At 42.2% G+C, this 21,814-nt stretch overlaps 1 protein-coding gene across 10 annotated transcripts in view; it reads right to left on the bottom strand.

Annotated features, from left to right (window-relative positions):
• LOC119174109 (uncharacterized) overlaps positions 1 to 21,814 on the bottom strand; it is a 155,584-nt gene that overhangs the window by 92,361 nt on the left and 41,409 nt on the right. For all 10 annotated transcript variants that reach the window (XM_075896206.1, XM_075896207.1, XM_075896204.1 and 7 more), the window contains exons 5-7: positions 3,090 to 3,161; positions 2,449 to 2,469; positions 773 to 802 (exon numbers count right to left, since the gene is read on the bottom strand). In XM_075896206.1, the coding sequence (XP_075752321.1) occupies positions 773 to 802; positions 2,449 to 2,469; positions 3,090 to 3,161 (123 nt within the window). The remainder of the gene's footprint in view (positions 1 to 772; positions 803 to 2,448; positions 2,470 to 3,089; positions 3,162 to 21,814) is intronic.

The following is a 21,814-nucleotide window of genomic DNA, read 5'->3' as shown; positions in this document are numbered from 1 at the left end:
AGCGCCAGAGTGCTCTCTAGTGGACGTATAGAAAACTCTATGATCCTCACGACGCGCCGACGCGCACTCAGGCGTTCATCTCCCAAGCGTACATTGCCCCGCCGAAAGGGGGAGAAAGAGTAGACGCCTATGCTTGCGTGCGCCTTTCTCGCGGTGGGGAAAATCATACGCCTTTGGGCCTTAACCGTAACAATTCTGTCATGGTTACCAAGTGCACAAATGTCACTGCACTAGCTGCACAGTCTCCGTTTGCGAAAAGGGTGCGCTTTTCACACACAACGAAGTAACAACTGAGACACTTATTCGCGTTCATCTGTACCTGCTTGTACGTTTCGTGAGTCATTTGCGCATGAGCAACGCAGGGCTCGTTTCGATCTGCTTGCCATTCTTCGCGTCAAATTGCAATTACTTGCGATCACGTTCATTGCTTTGCCTTTGAAGCAAAGCTGTGACTCTTTCTTTATTGTGGTTTTTCTTTCGGAAGATGTTTCAACATCGTGCATGGCATACAGCTAGTCAAAATTTAAATGAGTTTTCGCGCACTAAAATACCAGACACAGAGTTTCTTTAACTTTTGTGTAATCTTTTCAGATACTCGAGAAAGAGACAGTTTAGTCATTCAAACAAAGAAGCTGGTCACTGCAGCCTTGTAACACAGTAGGGAGTGTTAGAATATTCAATGCCTAAAATCACCCTATTGGAAACACTATTTTGATCATTAGTAAAAACTACGGCAAAACACAACGACGTGAGCGCTGGAGGAGTGACTTACTGAACCGGAAGTCGAATGGTGTGGATCCAGCTGCAACAAAAAGAGAAGAAAAAATGGCGTTCATAAATTGACACGTAAGACTGCATAGTGAAACCCTTCAAAATGGCTACTTATGCATAATTTATTACATAGTCATTTTGATAGACTTGCTTTTTGCTTCTTTTTTGTCTCGAATATTTTTAGTATCACAACAGCATAGTTTTTCGCACGGCTTTGATGCGCCTATATGTAAACAGAGACATTCCTTAAGTCAGCACTAAAGTTAAGTTTTGTGGGATCTTTCGCTCTGTTCAATACGTCGTTGTAGTAGATTTGTATTTATTTACAAATACAGTTGAAAAGAAATTGCAACGCAAATGCTTCATCATGGTCATATCAGGTTTGTCTCACAAGCTATAGTCGCCATAAATAGGAGCATGCATAGTTAGTACTTAAGTGGGCAGCTCGGCGTAAGAAATTATGGAAGAATAAATAGTTGGCTTTGCGCTGCACCAGCACTGAAGCAAGACTTAGTTGAACTTTAGGAAACGTGCGTTGTTGGCTTACTTATAGGTTCTAAGAAACAAAACACACAATGTTTTTTTCAGTGACCTTCGTCGAATTAACCAAATGGTAATAATTGGTGTTAATTGAGCATCCTTTTAACTGAGAGTAGTTCTTCTTAAAAGCGATTCAGCGGAACTGATACATAAGGGTGCAACGGAGTCGTCTTAGGAGTTCCGCGATGCCATTCCTACAAAAAGATGTTTGTCAACACTTTCCTCCAAGGAAAGTGTTGACCCGTTCACAGTTGCTTGTCCTGCTCCAGGAACTGTAGTAACATTGTGAACAAGATCTGCTTTGCTCCCCCAAAGCCTCGAATAAAGACCTAGCCTGCTACATCAGCTGCAAAATCGCCAAGTCTCCTTTACCAGTTCTTTCTTTTGATACGGTAGGGAGTGCGTCTAGCGCCCTGGTGTGTCATCCCAACGGGACCGCCATTACATCGACGTCACAAGTGACCCCAACACATGAACGGCTGAGAAACAGTGACTTGGAGATTCAGTAAGAACGGCTGTCGCATTTTCATGTAGAAACCTTGTGACAAATTAAACATATGTATTGTAAGATTTAACTAACAATATTACATGTTCATTGACGCTCACTCACATCATGGCTCCTTGGCTGATTGAAAAAAAAAACAGAATTACTCGGGATTTGTACATAAGCTTTCTTGCTTATTGATTTTGCAACTCGATTTAAAGGTAAACTACATAACGTTGTAGTGCGACATTACCCTCTGTATGCATTTGGGTGAGAGTAGGTATAATCCAGCAACACTTAAAAAATTCTGTGATAATGAGGCTTGAAGTCTCCATAACAGCTTAGCTCTTGACTTAGGGATTCATAGACATATCCATCTATTCTACATATGATTTGCGCTGCCTTAACTTGTAAAATCACTGCAGACCATCTGAATTTGAAATGCTTGAAAAGCCCAATTGACTTTTCGCTCTGTCTTGAAAAGGAACTATGTCTTCTGTGTAGTCTGCCATTGAATTCACCGATAAAATAGCAATTGTATAGGGCCAGTTTATTGTGAATATATATGAAAAGAAGCCCTATATTTCGCCATGCTAAACATGTAGCGTACAACAGCTAGGACTGTTTCAGGAGATTTGCAATTGGCTACTTACTCTTCGGTGGATTGGCTGTGGCTGAAAGAGAAAAAGGTGATACTAAGTGACATAGAGCAAATATATACAAAAAGTGAATTGAATTTACTAATATTTCTTCAGTAAAACTTAAGCACACTTTAGGGAGTAATTAGTGATTAAACTTTACGAGATTTGAAGAGGTAGTGAAGATTTCTTATATGAACTCAATCTCACAACGAATACTACATAAAAAGAGCGTGTAGGCACTCTCAGCGCCAATGCTCATTTATTATGTACAAAGACCATAGGTAGATGAGCAGCATCAATATGAAGGTGGTCGGTTTGTGTGATTAATCGTGCATACTCATCATAAAGAAGCAAAGTCACGATTTAGTCTTCTTAGGATACTGTAACATGTGCATTACCTGGCTCATTATTAAGATGCTACTGTCTTGAAGAATAAAATAGAAAGAAAATCAGAATCATATCATCGATTGGCAATTCCCAGTATTAATTAGCAGAGGAAGTAACAAAACGTAATCTTATGGTACAACCTTGGGTGAAAAATAACTAATATTCACGAGTGCATATTATTGCACATAGAAAGAACAACAAGCTACAGTAGCGCCTAGCATTGTTTTCGCACCAACGAAAAAATGAAGCAACAAGAAAGCACTTACTGAATTTTTCCTGTAGTCCTCTTCCAAGTGTGTTTCCGAAAATGTCGCCACCCCCTTTGGCCGTTATGGCGTCTGTAATAAAATGTTTTGTCGGCATCAGTGAGGGAGATATTCGATTTCAGTGAACAGCTCGATAGTTTAGGTGAGAACCACTTCATTAAAAGAAATCATGTGCTTGAAGACGAATACTTCTATCAGTGTTGGTGTTCAGGTCACTCCTGTTGGTTCATTAGGAATTTTATCAAATTACTTGTAAGCCAATCAATACACCGTGAGTGGTAGCTAAAGTACACGTCACGTGCCCATGAAATACAAAAAAACGTAACGATGCTGAGTAATTACTAAGTATATTAGGGAAACTGGCCACCTTATATACGAAGTTTCTCTTGACGAGAAGGGTACCAGAAGGGTACCATGAGAAACGAGATGTCAAGGACTTGAAAAAATCGAGGCCAATCAGCCTACTCTGCGTTCTTTACAAACTTTTCAATAAAATAATAGCTAATAGAATTAGGGTGATATTAGGGTTCAATCGACCAAAAGATTAAGCAGGATTTTGTGCAGGCTACTCCACAATAGACTGTATTAGTACTATCAATCAGGTACTAGAGAAATGGGCGGAATACAAACAACGGCTATAAATAGCTTTCATAGATTACAAGAAGGCGCTTGACATAATCGAGACAACGACAGTTATGCAGGCACTACGGAATCAGGGCATCAACGAGCCCTCGATAAACATACTGGAAGAAATCTGCCGTGGATCCACAGCAACCATAGTTCTCTATAAGGAAAGCTATAGGATCCCAATAGAAAGCGTGTAAGGCCGGGAGACATCATCTTTCCAATGCTATTCGTCGCGTGTTTACAGGAGGTTTTTAGAGCCTTAGATTGGGAAGAGCTAGGGATAAGCGTTATTGGAGTGTATTTTAGTAACCTGAAATCCACTGATGACAATGTTTTCACGAATAACTTAGGGGACGCGTTACAGCTCATCATTACTGAACTGAACATTGAAAGTAGAAGACTAGGTCTAAAATAATATGTAGAAAACTGAAGTATAGTGCAACTGACTCGGAAGCAAACATCAGTGTCCGATATAGGTGGAGAGGCGTTGGAAGATGCAAAGAAATATGTCTACTTAAGACAGGTAGTAAGTGCGGAGCCAGACAATGAGAGTGGAATACTTAGAATAATAAGGATGGGGCGGATCACATTCCTTAAGAATTCTCAAATATTGAGTGGTACTCTGCCACTAACCCTCACGAGAAAGGCATATAACAGCTGCATCTTGCCGGTACTTACTTACGGAGAAGAAACCTGAAGGCTCACAAAGAGGGTTGAGCTTAAATTGAGGATGATGCAGCCAGGGAAGGTAAAGAAAATGATAAGTGCATCCTTAAGAGACAAGAAGAGAGCAGAGTGAGCCAAGGAACAAACCGGAATTAAGGATATCATAGTTGAAATCAAGAAAAAGAACTGGACATCGGGAGCATGTAGCGCGTAGACAGGATAACCACTGGTCATTAAGGGTAACTGACTGGATTCCCAGAGAAGGCAAACGCACGAAAGGTAGACAGAAAGTTATGTGGGCCGATGACATTCAGAAGCTCGCAGGTATAACGTGGCAACGGAAAGCACAAGACCGGGTTAACAGGCGGAACATGGGAGAGGCCTTTGCCCTGCAGTGGGCGTAGTCAGGCTGCTTACGATGACAGCAGTTCTTTATGGCCAGCTAAGTTAGAGCACACTCACACGCATCTTCGATACGCCGTTTAATGAAGCGAAATCCATACATGCAGCAAAGATTTATTTTGAGCAAGTTGGTGCATACTTGAACACATATTTGGGTTGCGCGAAAAAAAAAAAAAACACGGACGAAGGAGTGCTGTTTCACTCTCCTTCGTTCGTGTATTTTTCGCGCAACCCCAATTTGTGTTCAAGACTACACATGCGTCGGTCCGTGAGAGGTTAACGATGTTTTGCGAGACCTGCCGATACTTCGGGAGACCTTGTCGGTGGTGGTCTATAAGCGCATCATAAAAAAAGTAATGAAAGTCAGTCGAATGCCACGTCTTGCTGAAGTGAACGAATGTGTGTTCGTAGGAGTATTGAAGGCCAGAAAACATCCGTGAGGTCACGTGACTTTTCACAGTAGGATGGCATAATAGGTAAGAGAAAGAACAAGGGTGGCAGATATTGTAGGTTATTTATAGATTGATATGTGGGGTTTAACGTTCCAACGCCCCCATATGATTATGAGAGACACCTAGTCGAGGGCTGCGGAAATTTCAACCACCACGGGTTTTTAGACGTGCATCTAAATCTAAGCACACAGGCTTACAGCATTTTTGCCTCTATCGAAAATGCAACCGCCGCAGCCGCGATTCGACCCCACAACCTGCGGGTCAGAAGCCGAGTACCTTAGCCACTAGACCACCGCAGCTGGGCGCAGTTATCGTAGGTGACATTTAGCAACGAAAATGAACCTGGGCTGGCCAGAGAATACCTACCACTTTAGAGAACGGAAACTGCACCTTTGACTGTAATATCAAAATAAGGGTAGCGGGGGTGTACTGAACTGCAATACTGTGAGGCAATATGGCACTTGTAATACTATGATTATTATTCTACAGTGATTTACAGTGAAATAATTATTATTGTTACACAAGCGCTTTTTTGCTGCACGTTGGGTGACATATTGCTGGTTTGTGTTGCTCGGTCCTTGTGGTGTTTTGTTTTTACAGCAAAAACTCTCATGAGATTACACCAAGGGTCGCTTGCATGCACCGTAGTTGTCCGCTGCTGCTGCCGTCGGCGTCAGTAACTTTTATTGCGGGAAATAAAAAAAAAACAGTCAATTAACCATGGCATTCAAACCGGGGTCATTAGCGTGCCCGCCTAGTATTCTGCCACACAGCCATAATGGTATTTGCAACGAAGTTGCAAACTGCTTTAGGCAGGCTTCACGACGGGAAAAAAATCACGTTAATATGAGTAAGAAGGCGTTTTGAAGCAGCTAAGGCACAGCAAGGCGCCACACAATGCGAACTTTATAATAAGTGGGCCGTCCAATGCTCCAACCCATTACAAAAGTTTATTCGTGTTCACCTAATAACTCTAGTGCACACCCACTTAAGGCATAATTTTTTATCTTCGTCAGCCACAGCATAAAAAATGGCACAAAATTTTTTGCAAATATGTAGCGGGTGCCGCGCATCTCCGAAGGATGATAAAAGATGGCAGAGTGAATACATCTCATTTTATTCGGGTTTGGCAAACTCAGCTGCCTGGTCGACTCTAAAAATCAAAGTATAGTTATTACGTTAGTGAATATTTGCTTGTTTTTTTTTAGTTGCAAAGCTTCTTAAGGCGTGGGCTGAGCGTCCTGTCGTAATCATATGTATCCACCTCTTGTTAGTTTTTTACCCGCCGTAGGGAGCGGTACTTGCACATATAACGAAATGAATAAACGCTAAAAAATGCAAGTGGTATCATTGTAGAGGACGTTAGTTGTAGTATGAAAAATAATAAAAATCACAGCCTATCCATTGAGTGAATGATGATGAGTGGGGTGACGCGTCCGTCAGTCCGACTGCGCTTCCGTCCATCCGTTCGTTCTTGCTTCTGTCCATTCATCCATCCGTCCATGCGTCCATACATGCGTCCCTCTGTCCGTCCGTGCGTCCATATGTGCGTCCGTCAGTCCGTCTGTCTGTGCGTCTGTCCCTGCGTTTGTCTATGCGACCATCCATCCGTCCCTGCGTTCGTTCTTGCGTCCATTCGTCCGCCCGTCCGCACGTTCATCCGTTCATCTGTGTGACCATCCGTCCATTCATGCGTCCGTTCATTCGGGCATCCATCTACGCGCCCATTTATCCGTCCATGCGCCCGTCCGGCCCATGCACCCGTCCCTGCGTTCGTCCATGCGCCCATTCGTCCATGCGTCCGTCATTGCGTTCGTCCATGCGCCCGTCTATCCGTGCATCAAACTGACAGACAGAGAGATGACGGACGGACGCGGCCAGCGGATGATTCACGGTTTGCCGATAGAAAGTATGATACGCTCAAGGAGGTCACGGCTCGCGCTCGAAGACGGAACCTTGATGTGCGAGCGCGCTAGAAGATACGAATGATATCACACGAAGACATTGGCGATCGCGTGTCTGTTGGCGGCGCCGTACGCTTGGGGTCGCGGTGTAGTGAAATAAAAGCTGTTCTGGCGCGCACGCGCTTTGAGAAGGTTGGCGGATATACAAGGCTGCCGTGCGACGTGCTGGTAAGGTGGCGGCGGCTCGCGCTCGAAGACTGAACCCCGACGTGCGAGTGCGTGAAGCAGAAGCGTGCCGTGAAGCTGAGCGGTGGCGCTGACAAGGTACCGGCGTACGAGAACGAGAGGCCGAAGAAGCGCGGCAGCGGCGTGCGGACCCAGCTTCGCCCGACACTCCATCATTCACCCCGTAAATATGCTATCATTTTTTTTAAATTTCTCACTCACTGGGTCTTTAATTTTTTGACAATGCCTTCCTTTTGTACACAAGTTCTTTTGGTAAGCAGTAGTGTAATTACCGTCTATAGGGTACTATATGTTTTCTTGGCCCATCCCCCAGAGTGGGTATGTGTACAAACATATGAAAAAAAACAAATGAATTTCGGATGACTGTACACATAATATGGTGATTTATTGCGTAGGGGGTACCCTGAAAGTTTGCTTGTAGCAATTACTCAAGATTGTTTAACAAAGGCTCCGAAAGGATGCTCTTCAAGTTTTCGACGTCACTGTGCTGCGTATTCCGCGCGGACCTGGTGGTTTGCTTTGTTGCTAAATTTTGGTTAACGTGTGTGATCATTCTCAGGTGAGTGAAGACATTTAAGTGACAAACAAACAGACTCAGCTGGCCTCGACTGACAAAAACGACATCAATCAAGTAGGGTTTGCTTCATTTATTGCGAGTGTTAAAATCAGTAAAAGCAATGCATACGGTCAAGGTTCAAACAAAACAAGTCACTCATACATATCGAAAGTCTCAACTCACTTGTAAAAACTCTTGAAACCTAACGAACATATGAATATAATTGAACATCCAAATCGCTGAATAAACGTCTCTCTCATCGTATTGTGGCGTTTGGAGATTCTTCTTTTTCCTTTAAAAATTACATAAGAAGAAGAGAAGATTCAAAGAACTGCTTCAGGACAAGGGTCTGATCATGCCTAAGCTATGCGGCACTTGCCAAGTAGTCTTGATCTTGAAGTGAATTGAATACATAATCTGAAATCGGGGACGAAACTTGCACATTGCCGACAGATAGCTCGCGCAGTGAGAGCAGTGTAGTTTTGCTAGGTTTGGTACGTAAACAATCAAAATTTCGTGCAGTTCTGAATCTTTCTTGCTCTGCGATGTTACCTTGAGTACTTTACACAATTGGGCAATGTCGGCTCCTGTGAACAGGCTATTCATGAGTTTTTATTTCCAGGTTGTGAGCCCATATCATACGTAATAAGTATTTAGGTGATAGGTAGAAAACATGCTTCAGACTTGTGAAGTTCCTCCTCATGGTTTAGATACACACTTACTACAGCTATGATTTCTCGTCGGAAGTAGTAATGAGTCTGCTGAGTATGCAGTGAACATGTGTCTTAAAAGAACAGTGATATGAGGTGACTGCTTACCGAATCAAAAAAGCAGAATTCCAAAAAATAAGCTTTAGGCATCTCTTGTACAATTTCCTTGTTTGTATACCTTTTTTGATGCTCATACAGAACACTAAACAACCTCTCAGCTATGAAGACAAGTTAATTTTAGCATAGACATGCCGATAGACATTGAGCACTCTTTCGCAGGCAATTGACACTCAATCAATTTATTAATGGGGCGTCATTGAACCTGTGAAAATGCTTGGCGAACAAAGGTCCCATAAATTGCACACTTGTTATTGTGTTCACTTATTAGTATACTAGTATTTAAAACCTGAACCTTCTTTTGTCCCTGCTACGTTGAGAGGTTTTGGCTTGAAATACCTAAGATATCGCGTCTTCTCCGCAACAATATTGCAGTGTGACTGTGGATGAGTCAAGATCATGTACCTTTCAACTACCTTATTGAATGATTTCTTTGATTTCCGTCATGACACTGGTGTACAGAACTTTACTTTGCAGTGGTAGGCACTATTGTTATGACAAGTTAAACAGAAGCAAGCGTGCTCAAACAAATTTCAGGCATTTCTCTGATATATATATATATATATATATATATATATATATATATATATATATATATATATATATATATATATATAGTATACTACGTTTATTGAACACAAAGACCAGTTCTGAGCGTAGCTTGAAAACTGTCTCACAAGGCGCAACTAAATATCGGAAGGCCTGTTAGTGCCCCTCACTGCAGATGTTCCATTTTTAATCCACTTGTATTGTAATTATGATTTCTGATGATTCACAGCCCACCATGAAATGATTACGAGTCATACACAAGTGATCGAATTTAGATTGATTCTGGCTGCCTCAGTTTAAAACAAAATTCATCGTAGCCCCGTAGGGGACAGGACTGCATGTGAGAACATTTGTTCCAACTTATCGTGTTCACAAAGTTTTCAATTTTTTAAGTTTTCCTCTTTGCCTGAACGTGAATTATAAGCTTAATATCCGTTCAATTCACCTGCAATAATGAAAATTGGTTCACGACTGTGCACGAGAAGTTCACAAATTGCGCAGAATGAGTTCAGCAGTGCCGGCACACTGCGACACCAATAGCGATGACGTGGTGCCGACAAGGTGCAAGCCTCATTTGTGTTTGCTCAATTTAATGAGGCGCAAACATCTTGGCAAAACACACTGCGTTAGTAGAGGCGCGTGTGGCAGCTAGTTCTAAATGCTGCGTCGTCTGCTCACTGGCGCACGCGGCTGTATGAAACTAGCACCGTCAACGTAGGAGGTGCAGGCAAATCATTAAGTGGTGCTGCACCTCTGCTGCACGTTTTGAAACGAATGGGAAGGTGCAGCACGTCGTGAACTGGTTCATATAGTGCAGCTGAATGGAATGGACCTATTTACACACGAACGTCTTTCGATTTCACCCCAATCAAAATGAGGCCATTGTGGCTGGGATCTAACCAGTGTCGTTGAGCTCAGCACTTCCCCATAATGTAATTTTTGCACAGAGGTAGCGTTTCAGTTTCACCGTTATTAAAGTGCAGATTTTATAACGCAGTAGACAGCTACTGCCCGTGTTCTATCAAGAGCGCCCCCCCCCCCAAGAGATGCGTGGAAAACACATTCACAAACATTGCCAGTGTAAGCTTCAAGATTATTTGTTGTAGCGAAAGTCCAGTTGTTACAACGTGCTTGCCGAGTGGAGATTTGGGAGTGGTCATCCTGTTACTGTATGGCAGTCTGAAAAAACTAGTAACAACATTACCAGATATTTATAAGCATAATCGATGAATATGAAAATTTTCTAAAGTATAAACAAGTAACTTAACTAGTCGACAATGGCAAGTTATACATATTTATTTACTTATTTAGTTATTTCAGATTCTCTCAGCATACAAACGTGTATTGAAGAGTTGAAGGGCAGAAAAGCTAACTTGGTTATAGGTAATAAACAGAAAAGTAAAGTATCACAATTGCACTTCAAATAAATATGAGCTACAAGTGAGAAGGCCATTATACGCTAAATAAATACCACCGCCATCAGAACACTTCTTTCTCCACGAAGAATTAGAAAATTTGATCACGGCCAAGAGAGATGTAATGGAAAAACATAATGTACAAAAAGTAACGTTTCGCAAAACTAAACTAGAAGAAGCGTAGCAGAAAAAAAAAACACGCAGAAAACAATCAAATGTGTGAAACAAGCACTGAGTGATATAAACTTGAATTGAAACCTTGAAGTGCGACTTTGAAATTACCGGTTACGCTTGTAAGAAATGCAGGAAGATTGTTGTAGTCTCTGGTCGTTGTGGGGAGAAATGAATGTGAAAAGCCGACGGTGTCGCTATGTCGAATATTTACCTTGTGGTGATGACAGATGTGATATGAAATGCACAGCGGTCGCTTAATAAGAATAGAATGTAAATAAGAGTTGTTGTAGTGGATTTCTTGAAAAAAGAAGTGTTAAGTGGTTTTCGGCGATGTGATAGTAATTCAAAGTGCAGGATGTATTGAATGTTGATAATAGTTGCAGTTCTTTCATAGTTTTTTTGCAATGAAATGGAATGAGAATTTTTCTCTTTTTTCTAGTAATTTTATGTGGTTCTGATATTCGGCGTCCAATACTGACGATGCACACTCACCCTTTGAACGAATGAATGTTGGGTACAGTAGTAGTTTTAGTGATGGTGTTACTTGAGAAAACTTCCGGCAAAAGTATCCAAACGTACTAGTGGCCTTCGTGGGTATGTGATATATATCAGTTTTTCATGAAAAGTTATTGGTATTATGGACAGCCCAATATTTGTACGACGCTACGAATCTTAGTGAAAGTCATTAGGTGTGTAAATAGGGGAAGTCACTTCCCCGCGGGAAATCTTCATACTTTTACACTTTTTAGTTTAATTTCGTGTACCATAATTGGCATCATTTCGCTGTCATTATGATCTTTCTTAATTAGTGAAATGGCTGCGGTATAGGTTACCTTTCTATACAAGACGTAGATTATTTGCAAACAGGCATGTTTGCAAATAATCTGCGGCACGTTATTAGTACAGATTAAGAATGGTAATGAACCCAGCACAGACCCTTGACGGACACCGGATCAACAGTATTCAATGAAGAGTTAACGTCGTTCGCGGTTAAATTTAATATTTGATGTGAGAATGGTACAAATCCAAATAATTATAGCTGAATTGATGATTATAACACTTAGTTTGTGAAGAAGCAGCGCATTGTTCACTTCGTTAATTGTTTCAAAAAAGACAACAAACATACAATCCTAAAAAACCGCGATCTAGACTAATGTGAGGAAAATGAGTGAAGACAATTAGTTGAACGCAGCAGGTAATGTTTTTGAGAGATCCATGCTGTGTAGCTGTTAAGAAGTTGTTGTTTTTTGAAAAAAATTAACCAGATATGTGTATATTATACGTTCTATGAATTCGCAAGGCACTGATGCAAGAAAAATTGGTCTATAATTTTGTGGGTAACGGGATGGTCCTAATTAGTGAATGCGAATCGCTCTACCAGTTTTACAGCCATACGGTAAGGCGCCCAAGTTGTAAGATTGGGAGTAAATCTAATTTAGTATGATTAAAAAATATTCGGCAGTGTTCTTTTTCTTAAACTGTTTTAAGTGTGTCTACCCCACAAGATGCTTTAGGTTTTAATTTGTGAACGATGATTTTGATACCAGTGGAGTTGAAGACTATAAAATGTAATAAGAGGTATTTACTAGGACGTATTGCAGGTATCTGACCAGGATTGTTAGTTGATAAGAATGGTGAAGCGAAAGTTTTTTTCAGCAGGGTAGAACACACGTGCTTCGGTACAGGGTGCCCAGAACTTGTGAGCAGTGTTATACCACTCTTATGAGCATGTAGTTAGGGAAGAAGAATTTGGATATATATATATATATATATATATATATATATATATATATATATATATATATATATATATATATATATATATATATATATATATATATATATATATATATATATATATATATATATATATATATATATATATATATATATATATATATATATATATATATATATATATATATATATAACCGTATAACACATGTGTCCATCGGGGTAGCTTTTTAGAAGGTGTCTCAGTAGCAGGTACCTTGCTAGTGACTTCCATTAGAATAGGCCAGTAGGCTAAGGCCAAAATGAAGTATGTCTGATGTAAGTGGTGGTTTACTTGTGTCACTTAAGCAAAAATACGTTCATATATGTGATGCTTCTCAAGTGCGACTGCAATAAATAATAACTCGTAGGTTTCTTGCACTGATATAAGGGAAAGTTACGGAAGGTGCATGTGAGGCGATACTGATTCATTTGCCTTCTTTCATTGCAGCAACCTCGTTTCTGTTACCTGGTGATAAAACGTGAGAATGCACTATTCAGTTGGCAAATCGCTTTTACATAAAGCTATGCCGCAGGTAACGCATATTTTCTCGGCAACAGATTATGGTACGTTAAAAAAATTACTACTGCAATGCTCCGCCGCCGTGTGATGCCTACGCAATGTCGTTGGCAAAAAACTAAAGTGTTTTTTTCAGCAGGTTGTTTCAGTCAGTGTTTCAGTGTTTCAAAGCTTCAACGGTTGTTTCAATCCACGGAAGCAAGTGGAATGCAGTTCGGAAAGCATTTCATTGAGTCAAAATAAACAAAGCGAAATAGAGTGTGTCAGTTGGCAGTGGTTCGAAATATTTACAACGAGACGAAGCAGTGCGAGATTTATCCGAATGCAACGCGAACCTGCTGGTACAGTCATTGGCCGCTGTATATTTTGAAATGAGGGTTATGATGTCGAAAGGCTGCGGAAAAATACGAGTAAGAGTAAGCGAAAACTATTTCAAAATAATGATGACGCAGCACATAGCTCGGCAAAACTACTTGGTATAAAAAGCAATGCGTGTTATGTAGGTGTATCGTTACACAAAAATAATTTGATCATTTTAGAATTGAAATTTTGCACCGACGAGGGTGCCCTTCAAGAAATTGCAGTAGCGCGAATGACGGCGCCCATGTGATGCATAACGCACAGGTGTGTGAATCTACTCCCGGTGTCTGAAGCACGAACCAGCTGTGGATGACTTTTCACCCTCTGCGGCAATATGTAGAAAATATTCTTGAGCCTGGGTTGGCGCCGTAACGTGCTGAACAACAAGCGGCAGAATGCTTTCTCAATGAATGAGAAACGCAGTTGGGGAAGAGTTTGATGGAGTGACAAAGACATTATGAAATTTGCGGCGATGAAATGCTCGCACAGGTTTGGTAGACTGGAGATCATTGGAAGGAGTTTTCTTTTTGTGTTGGACAAAAACAGGTCAATAATGACGATCGTCTGAGCACTAATGCTGAAATTATGCGCAGCTAATATGCCCAGGTTTAAAGCTTTCACAGACTTACTATTCCTTTGGTGCACACCTGCTGTGAGATATGAGTATTTTAAGTGGATGAGAGGGTTTCTCGTAATAGCTTAAAGCTACCATTGTCAGTTCATAGAAGGTTCGCTTGGAAAATGCAAGGCCTATGCGGAACATACAGCACAGTCACAGCGAAAGCTGGCGCAGTGGCCCTTCTAGACCATCAAGTCAAATTCTCTTGGGGAGACTATTGCGAGCATAGATTTGCAAGGTACAGACATTACGCCGTAATTCCTCATATTTTTGCGAAGTGGGAAATGCGGAGTATGCCATCATTTAAAATTAGGGAGTTTTTTATTAGGGGCCCCAAAGCCATTTGCGTATGGACGCTTTGGGTCAAGAAGGAGCGAAGAGTTTTTAAATAGGGTCTGCGGCGTTTTCCATACTCACCCGATTCTCGAACATGCAAAGTCAGTGGGTACCGTCATGTTTGTCGGAGCCAAAACATTCGGAGCAGGTTTTGAGGCCCCGGCTAAATTCGAGATAGCGTCCTCAACCGTAAAACCGAACGTGGTTTGGGTTTTGCTCATGCGCAGTAGTCTTGACGCTATTTCTTCGGGGCCCCAAACGTCTGGTTCCTCTATTCGAAAACTCCCTATTCTCCCGAAAAACAGAGTACCAAGTGGGGTACGCATCTCTGGGGCTTAACGAGCCAGTGGTTGACGCTGTTGTTCATGACGATTTAGAATTATGACTGAAGCCTTAATAGTGGGTAGCTAGCAAGGTTTAACCACCTGCTCGTCATGTAATTCGAAATGGAAGAAGTCCGGTGGTATTTTATTCTTCTACTTCACTACATTACGCTTCTTTATAGGCGTCTCAGCCGGGGGAGGGGGGGAAACAAGGAGGCGCAAGTTCGCCACTGAGAGAAACTGAAGTGAGCTCATGAGCCGCCCCCCCCCCTTTTGACAATATATAGTAACCATGCAGGGTAAGTAAGTCAACCACGACGACGAGGTTTTCCTTCACCACACTACCCACTCAATCATGTTGTTATAAGGGAATGAAAATTTTATGAGCGAGGACTGCTTGTGGGCATGGCTTCTTCTTCTGCCATTCCTTTTCTTCGTCCTCACGCAGCTCCTTGACTTCTCTTTCATAGGGGCGAAGCTCCTTAGGGTGAGGGTTGTTTACTCTAGGTTTGTATGTTGTAGCCAGCTCTAGCTTATGAATTGCTCAATAATTGGCATTGCGTGCATATACATTTGGCAATAATATCACTAAATGGCGTTAAAGGTTTTAAAGGTGAACAGACTGGAAGACCGACCGACTGACGGATTGACGGATGGATGCACAGACAGACAGACAGACAGACAGACAGACAGACAGACAGACAGACAGACAGACAGACAGACAGACAGACAGACAGGCAGGCAGGCAGGCAGGCAGGCAGGCAGGCAGGCAGGCAGGCAGGCAGGCAAACAGGCAAGCAGACAGACAGACACTGTGACAGGTGGATGAATGCACGGATGATTTACAGTTTACCGATAAAACCCTCCGAAGCTTCACTTGGCTCATTATCATTCACTCAGTGGACATTCTCTGATTTTCTTGCTCCACGATGCTCCCGTCATGATGTTTTCTCGCATCGCTAGTTTTTCTGCTGTTAATTTGTATGCATTGCGTGGCTCAACAGCATTTTCATCGTTGTCATTCTTGCTTTACCAGTCTTCTTACACGCACCACATCACAACAGCTAATTTTTACAGAAGTTGTATCCGTCGCATATAGTGACTCTCATGTGTCGTTTCCTTATGTCTCACTGTGATATGTTGAATAAAATGGCACATTATTGTAAAACAACTTTGCAGCAAGCCTTCAGAATGTCAGGCTGGACCCGGGCCGAGTTAAGGGGTTTTGTTTTGCAAGTTTGGTTGGATGGATGGATGGATGGATGGATGGATGGATGGATTGATATGGCTGTACCCTTTGGATCGGGTGGTGGCTAACGCCATCAAGCCGTAATGCTTGGTGAACAAAAAGTAAATTTATTTTTTTCCTTTAAATAGTGAGGTTGAGGACTCGTACTTTGTAGTGATGGTTTTAATTTTCACTCGTGCCTTAACTTTAGCCACCAATCAGATAACCTCCTTCTAGTTAATTCTACCCGCCTAAAGTCTATTTTGCCCTCCCTGTCCATAAACCCTAGCGCTTTGAAAAACTCTGCGCCATCATCCGGAACTATAGGGTGAAGCCCTTTACAGAACGTTATCAAGTGTTCGGCTGTTTCCTCTTCCTCTCCACACGCACTGCATACCGTGTCTACCCCTTCGTATTTGGCCCGATATGTCTTGGTTCGCAATACTCCCGTCCTGGCCCCAAACAGTAGAGAACTACCCCGAATATTATCATAGATTCTTTCCTTGGGGATTTCCTGCTTAAATGTTTGATAGATCTCTAGTGCGGACTTCTTAATCATGCCAATTCTCCACATATTGGTCTCTGCCTCCTTCACCTTCTTCCTAACTGATAATGCTTTTTGGTCTGGCCCCCTGCTGTTTTATGAGTATATACCAGTCAATTTTCTGGTTCGCTTTCTCCATTTTGTATAGACATTCTTAATGTACAAGTAGGTGAATGCCTTCTAGCCCAACGCTCCTCCCCCATTTCTCTCAATCGCTTTTCAAATTTCATCTTGCTGCTAGCTTCCCTGCCCTCAAATGATGCCCGTCCCATATCACCTTGTACTCTCTGATTTGGTGCATTCCCGTGAGCTCCTAAAGCAAGCCTACCTCTTCAACATTGCTTATTTTTCTAATCTTGCTTTGACTTCTGATCTGATGCACAAGCATGCATTGCCGAACATCAGACCAGAAACCATGACCCCTCTCTATATTCCTCTCACAACATCATACCTATTGTAACTTCACAGTGCCCTGTATTTCATCACCGCTGCATTCCTCTCCCCTTTAGTCGCCACGTATTATTCGTGTTCCCTTAGGTACTCGGTCCATTTGCTTATCCATACGCCTAGATATTTGTATTTATCTGTTATCTCTAGCGTGACCTCGTGTATTCTAAGCTCACTAACTTCATTATCCTTAAAAATCATGACTGCTGATTTTTCCTTACTGAATTTAAAATCTAACCTATCTCCGTCATTACCGCAGATTTTCATCAATTTCTGCAAATCTTCCTTGTTGTCGGCCGTTCGGAATATATTGCTACGTGCAATCAGCGTACATCAATACTGGTAGTGCCTGTTCAATGAGTTTTACTTGTTTGACGAAATAGAGGTTGAAGCCCACTCTACTTTCCTCTAATTTGGCCGCTAATCTTTGTAGGTACATCTTGAATAACAAGGGTGACAGAAGGCACACCTGCGTAGGCCCTCGTTTTACTTCTGCAGGCTTGGATACCTGTTTCTCGCACTTCATAACTGCATTGTTACCTTCAGAGATATCCTTTAAAAGATTAGTGACTACATCTACCACACCTAGTGTGTCCAGTATTCCCCACAAGTCCTCTTTAACCGCGCTATCGCAAGCTCCCTTGACATCCATAAATGCTAGCCACAGAGGCCTGCATTCCTTTTCTTCTATTTTGATGCATTGCATCAGTGAGAACAGATTGTTTTCCAACCTCCTGTGTTTCCCAAACCCATTCTGCAGTTCCCCCAGCACCCCCTCATCCTCTATCTATGCCCGCAGTCTTTCTTTTATAATCTGCATAGCCAGCCTGTAGACTACTGATGTCACTGTTATAGGACGGTAGTTGTTTATGTCAGCTTTGTCCCAATTTTCTTTATAGATCATGCTCATCCTCCTAAGTTTCCATCCATCGGGAACTTCTCCATCCATTATTATTTTGCTCACTGCATCTCTTAAATCCTGCTTAGACTTCGGACCTAATGATTTTATCAGCATAATTGGAATGCCATCTAGGTCTGTTCATGTACTACTAGGAACCCTTTTCTCAGCCCTTTCCCACTCTTGTTGGAAAAATGGAGCCATTGTGCCACTTGATCCATCCTTGTCTATTGTGGTGCATAAGGCACTTCTTTGTTGAAATTTTATTTTTCTGTCGCCCTTGTTCTTATATATTTAATAGCTTCGTCCCCTTCTAGCCTAGCACCTTGAGCTGTAGTTATAAACCTCTGCTCTAGGCTCGTCTCATTTCTTAGGGAGTTTAGATGGTTCCAAAATTTTGCAGCTGCCTTTCTATCTTTCTTATGTACTTCTGCCAGCCACTGAGCTCTCTTTCTTCTAATCTTTTCATTGATCACAAGGAATGCATCCCTTCTACAGCTTAGAAAGATTTAGCTTTTTTTTCAACATCATCTGTCGGTTCACCCCGCTGCTTAGCATGTTTGTGTTCCGTAGAGGCTTCCTGACGCTTTGCTATGGCTCTTTTAACTTCCTCATCCCACCAACTCTTGCGTTTTTGTCTTTTTTCCGGCGTGACCTGTCACGTGCCTTAGCAAGCGCTAGCTCAAACAGTCTAATTAAATTTGTGTATGTCCACACTGTTTTATTATCATCAGTGATTTATTTCTCAATTTGTTTAGCAGCTATTTCTATTTGCCTTTCTGTTTGAAAATTTTCCTGTAGTTGTTCATGTTGTCTCCTTCCCACTTTCACTACTCTTCGGAAACTTAGCTTGATACGTTTGTGATCACTACCCAGACTTCTGAAACCACCTTCATCTATGTGCATTTCCCTGAGCTTATCATACATCCTATGTGACATCAGTGCGTATACTATTGTAGACTGCAGCCTTCCTACCTCCCATGTTATTTGCCCTTCACACTTCTCGGTACTGTTGCAAATGATCAAATCACGCCTTTCACACGTATCCATGATCATTTTGGCTGTTGGGTCGGTATACCAATCTATATCTTCTACCTGCGTATTCATATCTCCTACTACTATTATCTCTCACTCTCCTCCTAACTCCTCAATGTCCTTTGATATACACTCTACCATTGCCTGGTTTTCCTCTCTGGCCTTTGCTCCCATTCACAAGTACACCAAACCAAGGAGTGTCATTTTCCCTGCCACTTTCCCTTTTAGCCATAAAAGTTCTTTGCATTCATGCTTGACCCTTTGCAAGTCTGTAATTTTATGAATGAATGCTTCAATACCACCCCCTTTCTGCTGCCTCCTGTTTTATTACACTATTCCCACGCGTCGTCCGGATATTTCGGAGGTTGTTCTATGTCCCTAAGATGTGTATCTACAAAACCGTATACCACTGGCCTCTCCTTCCTTAGCTGTTCTTCTATCTCTTCCCACTTCAGCCTGTTCCTACCACCCTGCATGTTAATATACTCTATGTCTGAATTGCCTCGGCACTCGTGGCTACGTCTATTTCTGCCCTAGACTCTATCTTAGATACTGGTGCCACTTTGGAATTGTATCTGTCCATACCACCTGTCAAAGTGTTTCCCTGGTTGTTTTCCTCGTTTCTAGCTATCCTGCAACTCGAAGGGCCCGCTTGCCCCCCAAAAAAGCTATTGAAGGTCCTGCAAGACGCCAACCCACTTCATGACCTAGCCACCCATTGAAGTGAATTCTGTCTCGTTGAAAACCACCCCGCCTATGCACATCTCTGTTTATTTCCACCACCTCAAAGCCTTTCTCTCGACTCATTCGCCATATCTCTTGGTTTGCGTTGACAACCGCTCTTTGCAGGTTGCCATCATGCACCGGTACCTCTGGTGTGCATATCGAAGTGGCACCCATGTCATCGACGCCTTTCGCCAGTGTTGTTGCCAGTCCTGCTTTCTCTTCATTTAAGCCATCGTTTAAACCACCTGAAATTATCACAAGGTTTCGTCTATCACCTGTAGTTTTGAGTTTTGCGCTCGCTTGCTTCATAACTGCTTCCAGCTTCCGTCCTTGAAATGCCCCTACTGCAACCCTTGTCCCCTCTTACCCTCTCTTTGATTGCTTCTGCGTATCCTTATTGCATAAACCAACGCCACTGTGTACCAGCGTCCCGAGCCATGCCTGATTATGGGCCCAGTATGGTGCTGGTACCAGCGCGTCCCAGCGCCGGTACTGGGACGCTGGAGCGGCAGCGTCCCAGTACTGTGCGCAAGATGGCTTCCCAGGAATAAAACGGGAGTGCCGATTCGTTATAAATCAATAATATATAGGTAAAATAACGCGCATTGACATTGGAAATAAAAAAATTCAAAATTGAAAAAAATGAAACACCGCTGCACGGGATTCGAACTCGCAACCTCTTTATCTAATCGAGTACGCTACTCACTACGCCACGGCACTTTTTTTCTTTATTGCCTGTTTTGCACTAGGTACACACATCTATATAAGTCACTGCAAACAATAACATACACAACAGAAGCGATAACAAAACAGTCGCACAACTATTAGTGGTTACAGTGCTAAAGTTCCTTCAGGTTCACCAGGGGTTCAAACCTGGCGAGCCATTCAGGAACAAAATCTCGTTGTTTGAGTATATCAATGTACTGAGCAATGCTTCCGCGAAAAAGCACGCGCGCCGGACGCTTGTCAGGGTCACAGTATAGTAACCGGCCATTCTTGCCCGCCATAGACAACGAAAGCCAAGCAGAATTATAAGATCAGAAGGCAGTCCCTCCTCTTTTTCTACTGTTTAAAACCTGATACCCAGTGAATGTAAGGTAAGTTCCTTTTTTATAGTTCTCTGTAAAACATCCCAGAAGTAAGCCCCTTCCCAACAATGCAGAAAAACGTGATCTATTGTCTCCGGCTTTCGGCAGATCAAACAGTTCGAACCCCATGACATATAAACTCCTCTATCTTCTAAAAAGTCTTAACCAGTAGCGTTCCTGAGTGTAATTTAAAGAAAAAGCTTTTTGCAATAGGCTGAATTTGCATTTTCTTAACACGCTTAAGAACACCATTGCCTTCTCCCCAGCTATTGATTAACCTATACATAGGAACAGGAAAAATCATGTCGCATATGTCTTTATGCAATTTCTTTCGCCCAACCGAAAAAAGGTATTCATTTGAAAACCAAACTGACAAGCACCGGACACTGTCCGCAACTTCCTTAAGGAAACCTCGCATAGCTCCGGGCATGCTTGCGGTGCTTACCACAAAGTTAGGCAGAACACGACAAAGGCGTAAGTGGCATACCGTTCTCAAGAAGGGGTGTTAAACATCTCGAAAGAAAATAAAACGATCAACTAGTTGTCACACGAACAGATGCGACAGGCTTAGTCTCCCCTGTTTTACTCTTCGGAACAGATTCGTCCTACTACAATTTTCCCAAGTAGACCCCCATATAAACACACCAAATATCCTATGCAGCTTTCGCACATGCACCCGAGAGCAACACAAAACCTGCATCACATACCATAATTTGCTCATTAAAAATATGTTGCATACAGTGGCTCTGGCAAACATTGGGAGACAGTTGCCGTTACACTACACTGTCCTTTCGCGCTTTTCTTTCAATTGTTCAGTCCAGTAGTCATTAGTGTCTTTGTAGTGGTGGAAAGGCACGCCCAGATATTTAACTGGAGTATTAAACCAGTGAACGTTAGCATAGGTATCTGGGGTTGATGTCCAGTCTCCGTGCCACAACCCCAGACACTTTCCCCAATTAACCCGACTTCCAGTATTTTTCCAAAACTTTTAACAACGGCAACTGTCTTTT

This window comes from Rhipicephalus microplus, chromosome 5 (genome assembly GCF_043290135.1).
Source record: "Rhipicephalus microplus isolate Deutch F79 chromosome 5, USDA_Rmic, whole genome shotgun sequence".
Lineage (NCBI taxonomy): Eukaryota > Metazoa > Arthropoda > Arachnida > Ixodida > Ixodidae > Rhipicephalus > Rhipicephalus microplus.
Note: the sequence above shows the minus strand (reverse complement) of the source record. Positions and strands in the feature narration are given on the sequence as shown.